The 11,845-nt window shown below is 35.0% G+C and overlaps 1 protein-coding gene across 2 annotated transcripts; it reads left to right on the top strand.

The window, feature by feature from the left end:
• Positions 1 to 3,775: 3,775 nt before the first annotated feature.
• Positions 3,776 to 6,773, top strand: LOC135124571 (solute carrier family 35 member F5). 2 transcript variants are annotated; one of them, XM_064049745.1, is made up of 7 exons: positions 3,776 to 4,178; positions 4,710 to 5,165; positions 5,207 to 5,389; positions 5,683 to 5,836; positions 5,889 to 6,048; positions 6,102 to 6,347; positions 6,403 to 6,773. In XM_064049745.1, the coding sequence occupies exons 1-7, from the start codon at positions 4,065 to 4,067 to the stop codon at positions 6,470 to 6,472; spliced, it is 1,383 nt and encodes a 460-aa protein (XP_063905815.1). In that variant the 5' UTR covers positions 3,776 to 4,064; the 3' UTR covers positions 6,473 to 6,773. The 2 variants fall into 2 exon arrangements, with proteins under 2 accessions (XP_063905815.1, XP_063905814.1); XM_064049744.1 differs by having other exon boundaries at positions 6,397 to 6,773.
• Positions 6,774 to 11,845: the final 5,072 nt, after the last annotated feature.

Here is an 11,845-nt window from a genome sequence, read left to right as displayed (position 1 = left end):
CATTTTTTTTGCGCGAAATTGTGAAGTAAATATTTGTCATTTCATTAGGTACATATAATATTTATTTAATATGATCCTGATAAATTTTTGCTACGGAAGGATTAAATCGTGTGTTTATATAGTTATTACTTTCCAAACATAAGCTAACGAAGTATAGCAATCGAGTCCACCGGACGAATGGCCACTTTTATATTTTCTCGAAATTTCATCACCTCTAGAGTACGTAGTCTCCCGTTTCCGTCTGTCTGTCTGTCTGTCTGGTGTCTGTATCCATTTTTATTAGACACGTAATTTCCGACGCTGTTGGACCGATTATTATTGTCAAGTTTTATATGTATATTAGAAAGTATCATGTAGATGGTTAAATGTTAACGAAAATTTTGCTAATCATCCCCACCAACAATTTGATAAAGTCACTTCAAAGAATTCTATGTTTATATGATTTAACTGTTATACAACACAATAGTCTGACCTGACCTGACCTAACCGTCCAAATTTTTCCAAAAACATAATGCACGGTATAATAACAGTCACCATTAGCGTAAGGTATCCCAGTCGTGGTCAAGTGGTTACGAGACAGAAATGCGGACCGGATGTCGTGCGTTCGATTCCAAACTTTGTCCTTTTTTTTCTTTCTTTTTTTTTTCTCTATTTTTCTCACATTGTGTATTATCTACGTTTATAACGTCATAACAAATTTTTTATTGATGACATTACCCCACTTTCTCGAAAAGGTGAGAATACGCCCCTATTTATTGAAAAATGAAAAACATTCTCGGGGGCGCCAAATGTCTTTTTTTTAATGTCAAACCTTCTCGAGGATCCCGACTGTATTTTTTTTTAATGTGAAACCTTTTCGGGGGTCCCAACTGTTTTTTGTCATGTAAAACCTTCACGGGGGCGTCAAATGACTTTTTTTTATGTAAAACCTTCTCAGGGCCTCCAAAGGTATTTTTTTAAGAATGTGAAACCTTCTCTGGAGTGCCAACTGTCTTTTTTAAAAATGTAAAACCTTCTCGGGGGCGTCAAACATCTTTTTTAAAAATGTAAAACCTTCTTGAGGGCGCCAAGTGTCCTTACTGAAGAATGTGAAACCTTCTCAGGGGTCCCAACCCTTTTTTTGTATGCAAAACTTTCTAGGGGGCGTTAAATGTCTTTTTTTAAAATGTAAAACTTTCTCGGGGGTTAAATGTCTTTTTTATATAAAACCTTCTCGGCGTCGCCAAAGCTATTTTTTTAAGAATGTGAAACCTTCTCTGGAGTGCCAACTGTCTTTTTTAAAAATGTAAAACCTTCTTGGGGAGGCCAAATGTCTTTTTTTTTAATGTCAAACCTTCTCGGGGGTCCCGACTGTATTTTTTTTAATGTAAAACCTTCTCCGGGAACCAACTGTTTTTTTTTTTTCGTGTGAAACGTTCTCAGGAGCGTCAAATGTCTTTTTTTTTTGAAATGTGAAACTCTCTCGGAGACCCCAACTATCTTTTTTAAAAATGTAAAACCCTCTTGAGGCCGCCAAGTGTCTTTTCTGAAGAATGTGAATCCTTCTTGGGGGTCCCAACTGTTTTTTCTCATGTAAAACCTTCTCGGGGGCGTCAAATGTCTTTTTTTATGTAAAACCTTCTCCGGGCCTCCAAAGGTATTTTTTTAAGAATGTGAAACCTTTTCTGGAGCGCCAACTGTCTTTTTTAAAAATGTAAAACCTTCTTGAGGGCGCCAAGTGTCTTTTCTGAAGAATGTGAATCCTTCTCGGGGGTCCCAACTGTTTTTTCTCATGTAAAACATTCTCGGGGGCGCCAAAAATGTCTTTTTTTATGTAAAACCTTCTCCGGGCCTCCAAAGGTATTTTTTTAAGAATGTGAAACTTGTTCTAGAGTGCCAACTGTCTTTTTTAAAAATGTAAAACCTTCTTGGGGGGCCAAATGTCTTTTTTTTAATGTCAAACCTTCTCGGGGGTCCCGACTGTATTTTTTTTTAATGTAAAACCTTCTCCGGGACCCAACTGTTTTTTTTTTTCGTGTAAAACCTTCTCAGGAGCGTCAAATGTCTTTTTTTATCTAAAATCTTCTCCGGGGCGCCAAATGTTTCTTTTTTTAGAATGTGAAACCTTCTCGGAGACCCCAACTACCTTTTTTAAAAATGTAAAACCCTCTTGAGGGCGCCAAGTGTCTTTTCTGAAGTATGTGAAACCTTCTCGGGGGTCCCAACTATTTTTTCTCATGTAAAACCTTCTTGGGGGTGTCAAATGTTTTTTTTTATGTAAAACCTTCTCCGGGCCTCCAAAGGTATTTTTTTTAAAATGTGAAACCTTTTCTGGAGTGCCAACTGTCTTTTTTAAAAATGTTAAAACCTTCTCGGGGGCGTCAAATATCTTTTTTAAAAATGTAAAACCTTCTTGAGGGCGCCAAGTGTCCTTGCTGAAGAATGTAAAACCTTCTCAGGGGTCCCAACTCTTTTTTTTTATGCAAAACTGTCTCGGGGGCGTTAAATGTCTTTCTTTTTAATGTAAAACCTTCTCGGGGGTCAAATGTCTTTTTATTATTGTAAAACCTTCTCGGGGGCGTCAAATGTCTTTTTTAAAAATATATGAAACCTTCTCGGGGGCCCCAAAGGTATTTTTTAAGAATGTGAAACCTTCTCGGGGGCCCCAAATCTCTTTTTTTTTAAGAATGCGAAACCTTTTCGGCGGTACCAACTGTCCTTTTTTAAAGAAGGCGTAACTTTCTTAAAGATCACATAGACCTTTTTTAAGAATATTAAATCTTCTCGGGGCTTCCAACTGTATTTTTTTAAGAAGGTGGAACCTTCTTTGTTCTATTACACTCTGACTAGTATCTTCTATATTGTTTTCATTCCATAGAGGTTATCACGAAAAAATAAAATTCCGCCAAATCAAATTTTATAATTGTTCAGAGAAGCAGTATTTGTTGGACTGTACCTCAGAAGCGTGGGAAGTTCAATCGAAATATCTTTCGACCTTTTTTTTTATTATTATTAATAATATTTGTAGATACATAATTATGCATTCACGAAAATATCTGTTGATCCAAAATAAAGTTGCAAAACTATGTGTAATTGTATTTTTGTTAGATGTTGGTTGTTAATAATATTTGCAAAACATATTTGTAAATGTAAAATAAAATGGATATTAAGTATATAGTTACTTATACCATCACTGCTTATACATACATATAGTTTTAGGGTTTTTTTGAATGCATTTGACAAAAGGAATGTATCAAGTTCGCATCTGGATGTAGCGATTTTTTTTTCTTCCATTCTAATTTGGTTAAAAAAAGTCAACGTTAATGTTTAAAATAAATACAACTATTTCTGCTTCTAGTCTTTTTAACTCCGCTTTTATTACACCAATGTGTCTGCAAATTTAACTTTTTTTACGGATTACAGGTTCAAGTTTTTAACTGCTTAAACCTGAACTGAATTAAATTATATGTATACTTTCACTCCTAGTCCACGTTATTATTACTCATTGGAAAAAAACAAGAATTGTACATTCTTTTTACTTTTTTTTTAATACCTATACGAACCAAACCCTATTGTAATTGTAGTTGCCTAGATACGGGCGTTCCCATTTAAAACTCAAAACAAAAAAGAAAATAAACGACGCGTTCTGAAAAAAATTTTAGAAAGTTATGCACACAAAATACGAACAAATTAAAACCGATTTAGTTATACAAAAAAAGTGTCCCAGTATTTCCATTGGTAACGATTTATCGGAGTGTGTTGGTACCACGCACGGGCTGGCATCTGTCAATAAGCTGTCAAATCAGTCAAATGTTGTCTGCTGTCAAACAGCTAAACAACTTTGCTGATAAGTTTTCACGGTTAATTACGATGATAACATAGAGTTGTGTGGGCATATCGAATATTTTATTTGATAATTTGCACCGGAAGAGCAAACACGCATTTGTCGAGTCAAAATAATTTTTATTAACAATCTAGAACCATGGGCTGTTGCATTCTGAAGTCGTCACACCGCTGTTGTTTCATTCTATAGAGATGCTTTTCCCCATGGGAAGCAAGTACATGGGCTCGAATCCTGTAGAGAAATGGACACGGGAACTTTTGGCTCGTTTCTAACCAAGACCCAACGCCTCATTCTAGGCTGCTTCGTACTTCTTTTAGTTGATATCATCTGGGTTTCCTCCTCCGAACTCACAAAGGTACAGTAACTACGTTTAACTAAGTAACGTGTCAATAAAATTACTTCTGGTACGTTTTGTTATTTATTCAAGTTTCAGCTGCCACACAATATGAGAATTACAATAAAACAGTGGATATGTTTACAACAAATTTAAATAGTACAAAGGGAAAATATGTTTTTTCTTACAATTTGAACCCAGAAATTATAATACTAAAAAACAAGTTAATTTCATTAAATTACATTTTTTTAAATAACTGAAAAACATTTTTTTAACAAAATTTTTAACATTTGTAAAACTTGTCACTAGTATCTAGTGTATTTATCTTTAGTAAAGAGTAGGCGTTAATATGTGTGAAGAATTGACAGTGCTGTAGGGACTAGGGAACAATGATTTAAATTCAACTTATATTTTCGTTCTTAATTGTGCATTTATGCTAGCAGTAAACAAATTGTCATTGTATTTTTTCTGTTGTTTTTATTTATTATTAATATTCTTGATGTTTACTTCTGTATCTTCGGACGATTTATTAACAAAATAATTTTGTCACAGTTTATTTACACCAATGAAACTTTCGAGAAGCCCTTCTTTTGCACCTACGTCAAAACCTCCATGTTCACCCTGTACCTCCTCGGCTTCCTTTTTTGGCAGCCGTGGAAGGACAGCTGCTCACGCCCCTCCAACTACATCTTCGTGGACACAGAGCAAGAGGACGAGAACTACTACACCGACAATAGCAGTCGCCTGAGCAACCCCGTCTACGTGCCTGTCAAGACCGCCGAGATCGACAAGAACTCGGGCACGGAGAGCGACGACTCCTCGGTTAGGTCGGTCCGCTTCAACAAGCTGGCGGAAGTGCGACACATGTCCGAGACCGACGCAACCGAGGCGCTGCTGGCGCGGCTTTCGTACCAGGCGAGCTTGCGCGCGGGCGAGATCGCCAAGCGGGCGGCGATCAAGCTTCCGGTCTTGCGGGTGGCGAAGATATCGCTCGTCTTTTGTCTTTTGGTGAGTAGGCGCAGACGGGCGGCGACATGTTTGTGGTGTAGTGGTTTTTAGCCAATTACAACTACCAGATGGCGTTGGCGCAAACCGAGGCGGGGGTGGTGAACGTCCTGTCTTCAACTTCCAGTTTTTTTACGCTCGTTTTAGCGGCGGCGTTTCCTTCCAGCGGAAGCGATAAATTCACGTTGTCTAAGTTGGTGGCGGTGCTGCTGAGTATTGGAGGAATAGTAAGTATGGGTTTTTTGGGCAGTGTAAAGAAAAATCGACGAAAAAAGTTTTATGTCTGTTTTTTATTTATTAGTTCCTAATTATTATTATTATTATTAAAGTGTCTGCACTCGAAAATTTAATTTATGTTGTGTTCAGAATTCAGATTTTTTAGTTTAGTAACAAACAAGATCACGTTGCTTCAAAACATTTTGGTTTTTTCCGTGTGTAATTTTCGGGATAAATAGCGGAGTTGGTGGATCTTTAATTAACAGAAAAAGTCTGTATACTTACTAATCGTAATTTGTTGTAGATTCTGGTGAGTTTTTCGGACTTGTCGTTGGAATCGCACGTCCCTTTGGGTGCTTTTTTATCATTACTGAGTGCATTTTTCTACGCGACCTATTTAGTATTCTTGAAAAGAAAAGTCGACCACGAAGACAAACTCGACATTCCTTTATTTTTTGGTAATATTATTTTTGAACGTAAATTTCAAACCTTCACGACGATTCCTTCAAGGTTTTGTAGGATTTTTCAACCTAATTCTATTGTGGCCTCTTTTCTTCTTTTTGCACTTCAGTGAAGTGGAAATTTTCGAATGGCCTTCAAAACAACAAATGCTTTTTTTATTATTGAACGGTATTGTCGGAACTGTCATCTCAGAGGCCTTGTGGTTATGGTATGCACATTTTGATGTTTATTTAAAAAATAAGTGATAGTTTTTCTTAATAGGGGTTGTTTTCTTACGTCTTCGCTAATGGCTACAATTTCCGTGAGTTTAACAATTCCACTGACAATGTTAACCGATATAATTTTGAAGAAAGTGGCATACCCGTCTCTGTTTTACACGGGGACCATACCGATGATAGTGGCATTTTTTGCCGTTACCATTCTCTCGCACTATGATAACTGGGACCCTGTACTTGACGTCATACGTTGTGCCTACTTGAGCATATGTCGGAGGACGAGATTCGTACGGTAAATGCAGAAAGTCAAACAAAAATGTTTATGTGACATCATGCTGAAGTTTTAGGTTCGCCGAAATGCCGTCAGAACAAACCGAGGCCCTTATTGGCATCAACAGTAACGAGCACGAGGCGTAAAATTCTGAATCCTTTTTTCTGTGGTGCTTTCAAATATTATGTGATATTGAAATTTTTATTTTGTGATGTACAACTTTGTTTATACTTAAAAGTATTTTCGCTTTAGTTTTTGTCACTGATGTTGAAGATGTTTAAGATAACTATAGTAAGAAGCACGTACTATGTTCAAGGAGATAACTTTAGACAATATCTAATATACTATGTACACTGTAATAATTGTAACTTGTTCGGTAGGCCTTCACGATCTCAACTCTAACATTTGTATGAAGTAAAATAAATAAATTTTATGATGTAAATACAATTAAGTGTATCGATAATTCGCTACTGAAAATTTATTGAAATATTGAACACTTGTCCTTTTTGGCTCAATTTTATCGGACTTGTCCGTTTTTTTGATTTTACCGGAATCGTTCGATCCAATAAAACGTCAAACTTGACACAGTATAAAGTAAAATAAATAAATTTTATTCAATTTTGACATGTAAACAAACGTTTATTTTGCCGTCAGTAGGCCACTAAAGCTTTGGTTTATCCGGTAGCACCATAAAATTTTTAAACCGCTAGCGAAATAAAATTTTTATTTTGCTGTTTTAAAACCATGGTTACCATTTCTGTAATTTCTCCAATGTCTTGCTGCTCTTTCCATCTAAGGAACTTTTGATACACTTTCTGATTTGCTCTTTTTTGGGAGCAAGTTTTGCCGTTGGAATCTTGCATGATTTTGCAATTTTTCGATAATTTTAGTTTGTTTAAAATAAACAAACACCGTCGCCAGAGTCACATACTACACACACACACCTGATATTGTAACCTAAATTCTACGCATATAAAACTTTTATTTGGTCGCTGTCAATTCTGACGTTTCTCGAATGTGAACTTTGAATCACCAATTTTTTCACAATTTGGGACTTGGGGTTGTCAAAATTGAATAAAAGTTTGTATTACACTCGCGGTTAAAATGAATGTGTAACTCGTGGTCTTAAGGCGCTCGCGGCATACGCCGCTCTCGCCTTAAACTGGCCGCTCATTAAACATTCACTTTAACCGCTTATATAATAAATAACTATTATGATGTAAATACAATTAAGTATATCGATAATTCACTACTGAAAATTTATTGAAATATAATTTGTGTTAAAAAAAGATTTTTGTGGTTTTATGGTTTATTAACATAATTTACTTATTTGAAATTAAATATTTTTAATACATAGCACAAGTTCTTGATATTCTTTATTTTTATTCCAAGTAATAATTGTGTTTCCTTGAGTTTTAATCAAGAAAATTTTTCGGTTATTATCTAACATACTTTTGTACATTAAGAAACTCCATTCCACGTCACAGGACGTTACAGGACAATATTTAAATAAATAAAGAAGTCGTTTTATGTGTTTTAAAATTCACTCTGATTTCCGGACTTTAGACTTTTTGGTGTTTCACTTCGCCACAAGAACTAGTCGTATCTCAAAGGAAACAAACAGTGGAATATAGCGTATTGTACCAATATTTTATAGTAAAAATGTCTAAATTTTTTTATGAAGAGACAGACTGTTCTAGGAAACTTTACTAAATCTTTTCATTTACGAGCTTTTGAAAGACCGCCGGTCTCACTGATACTTCTTACTTGGCTCCTACGAATGAAGCGAAAAATGCACAGATTGAAAATATAGTAAATGGGGTAGTATGTATGCGTGATATGTCGTTAGACATTAAGTATTTTGCAAATAAAATTTATTTCATTGAAAACAGAAACAATAAAAAACATATCTGTACAAGTTTGGAATCGATATGGCCAGTTGTTTAGAATATGCAAATATGCTTTTGTTCGTATTTACAATTATTACGAAACAGGTTATCAAATAATCTATTTTCACATGGCGAGACTTTCAAGCGGCCGAAGAATTAAAAACCATAAATTTTCATTGAAGAAACAAACTCTTCCAAGAAAATTACCAAATCTTTTAGTTCCATTGATACCTACCTACCGAAAACGTTGCCAGATGAGCCTAACACAAATTTGCGGATATTTCTCGTCAACCAGATATTATTTCATTTAGAAGTTTCTGGTAAATAAATGGGATTATTGTAATGAACACATAAAACAAATAAATTGTGATTATTATTTGTTGTTTTAATCCATTAGACGCTTATAGGCTTATAAGCATACTTTTCTTGAAAAATCGGTATTAAATTCAGTGAAACATCTTTGTGCCTTAATTCCTATTGGTAAACTGGGATTTTGAATAGAGGTCGCAGGAAAATTTTGTATGGTTTTATGGTTTATAATTTTCTTATTTACAATGAATGTTTTTGATATATAATACAAGTTCTTGATATTATTTATTTTAATTACATTTAATAAACCATAAAACCACAAAAATCTTTTTTTAACACAAATTATATTTCAATAAATTTTCAGTAGCGAATTATCGATACACTTAATTGTATTTACATCATAAAATTTATTTATTTTACTTCATACTATGTCAAGTTTGACGTTTTACTGGATCGAACTATTCCGGTAAAATCAAAAAAACGGACAAGTCCGATAAAATTGAGCCAAAAACACGGAGGTAGAAGAGACACTCTTCTACCTCCGTGGCCAAAAAGGACAAGTTTTCCATTTCCGGAAGCGGCCACTGACCCTTTTGGGTCTCTTTTGCTTTACCTGTTATTGTAAATACAAATGTAAATTTAGTACTTCTGTAACCGTCCTGTATTAAACATCGAAACCGAACGCTGTCTATTATCTCGCACGCAAGAAAACAAAGGTTCTTGGAGCAATATCAAAGTGCAATTCGGTATCACATTGTCGTATCAACCAGATTACAAAAAATACTGGTAGGACGAGCCGAGTTGCACAAACATTGGTCCTTCGAGACGGATTGCACAAAACATTCGTCCATCGAGTCGGATTATACAAAACAATAAGTCCTGTAAAGTGTTATAAGTACTATGTGTTTAAACATATGATGCTGATTTGCACGAATAAACAAATTAAAACATTTACCAAAGAGCGGTTGCTAACGATGTCAGAAAAAGTGACTCGATTTGGATTTTTTCTCAAAATAATAATAATTTTATCGAATAAAAAAGTATGTTGACAGTATGAAATAAAATACATAACAACATACGTCCGGTAACTCTTTTCGCAGTACTCGTTTCGAAATTAAAGACTCGGCTACCTACTCGTCCTGAAACATATCACTCGTACTGTAAAATTTGAGCTACCGGACCGGACCGTATTTAGAATAACTTTAATTACCATTTATGTTTTCATCAACACTAACAAGTATTTAAAATAACAAGTAATAATTTGTTTGTATTGTTTATTCATTATAATAATTCCATTTATTCACCAGAAACTTTTAAACGAAATAAAATCTAATCGACTAGAAATAACGGCAAAGTTGTGCTAGGCTCATCTGGCAACGTTGCAAATTATATAAATGGTTACTAAGAGATTTTTACACATTGTTTTCGTCGCCCTCTGTCGAGTGGTAGCTTTATTATATGTATTTAATCAATGTTCATTCCAACTACTCTTGTTCAGTGATTTGTATTTTTCGCGTAATATTGGTTGCATACTTCCAATGCAATCTTGTATGTTTTTACATGGCCGACTAGTATAAAGATTATGGCCTGTCCAAGAGGTACGATACGTGTTGCCATCTATTAATAATTACACTTAATAATTTTGCAAAATTTTAATTTGACTTGACATTATGGGACTTCAAAACGTGTAATGGTGGTTTGTTTGGGTATGAATGCCTTTGTGCCTTTTAAAAGGTGTTAATAATTCTTTTGTCGATTTTGAAGTATTAATAGATGGCAGCACGTATGGTACCTTTGACATTCCTTTGGACAGGCCATAATCTTTATACTAGTCGGCCATGGTTTTTAAAACCCATACTAATGTGACGGGCTGTCACTAGATCAGTTCACGAGAAAATCACAACAAAAAGACGAAAAACAAATCCCCACAACAAAAACAAAATTTGCAAATATTAATTACTTAACACGCATGTCCAAATCTGCACATTCTAACAGATAATCAGACTCGACCACCAATCCCCAAACGTAAGAACAAAATTCGCATATTCTCAAATTTCAAATATCATTGCGCTTGTCAGACATTGCGAAAAACATGCGCAGAACCGTACATCCATAAACACCCCAATCGCAATTACTTTCATTAGAATTCGTACCCAAACTAAAACAGCAGCAGGCGAAACAAGTTCTGTGGGCGAAACCCAGACGCATAAAAGAACAGATCAAAGAACGCAGCCGTTACTAACAAGTTGAAAAAACTCAAATTTCTTGAACTAGAAGCCCCACTATATAATTACTCGACTTTAATCTGATTTCTTTGCAGTTGATAATTTCATTTTGAGTTTATTACCGTTCAATATGATCGCGTTCTGTGATTATTTTGCCATAGCTTTGGGAAACCTCGCACTTCATGCGAATTTAATGCTTCCACCGTACTTTAGAGCGTTTATGGTACTAATTTCTCCGCGTTTAGTTTCGGTGAAAGGTTCTGACCATCCATTTTTGTTTTCATCTGATCACCCCGTACCTACCTAATCTCAATGTTTTATTTTCATAATTAGGGTAGATTTAAGTGCATGTTTTAATCTGGTTAGTTTTAGTTTTCCTTAATTCTCAAGGGAAGATTTCTTTGATTTCCACTGAATTTTTAATTTTAATTGTTTTTAGGATTTTGATAGTACTTAGCTAGCGTGTAAATACCCAGTCACAGTTTATTAAATAATTAAGTGCATTACGCGAATTCGTATCTTACACGTATTATTATTAATTTTTTGAAAGTATCGCACACATTTAGGGATTTAATAAGTTATTCTTAAGTTTTTAATAACTGCATGAAGTTGTGATAACCCAAACATCCCGCCTTAAATTGGCATGTGAAAAAAAATTGAAAGCCGGCGAAACATTTAAAAATTCAAAATTTGGCCTTGGTTGTGATCGTCTGTACAAAATGGAACCCTACGTTGTGTTTTTGAAAAATGGCGGGATGTGTTCAGATGCAAGTGGTGGACCCTAAAGCTGGAAAAGTACGGCTAAATAATACACAAAATTTATGGAGGACAGAAAATTATTTATTCCTCCACTGACAAAAAAAGAAAAAAAAAACTGCGTGCCAGAGTGACTCGTGACTTGCCCTCAGGCTGCCCAGAGGGGGCTGAATTGCAATCGCTGTTCAGTTCCAGAAAAAAACTTTGAATGACTTGGAATGAAATCAAATTAAACGTTCTGAAATAATTGACAAATTTAATAAAAACAAAGCAAAATCTGAATTAAAGTAACTGGATGCAAATACACAAGTTATTACACACGTGTGGCGGTAAATTAAAA

Source organism: Zophobas morio, unplaced genomic scaffold (genome assembly GCF_036711695.1).
Source record: "Zophobas morio isolate AGI-343-1 ecotype UQ-CSIRO unplaced genomic scaffold, CSIRO_AGI_Zmor_V1 ptg000007l, whole genome shotgun sequence".
Lineage (NCBI taxonomy): Eukaryota > Metazoa > Arthropoda > Insecta > Coleoptera > Tenebrionidae > Zophobas > Zophobas morio.
This window is presented reverse-complemented; position numbering and strand designations above follow the sequence as displayed.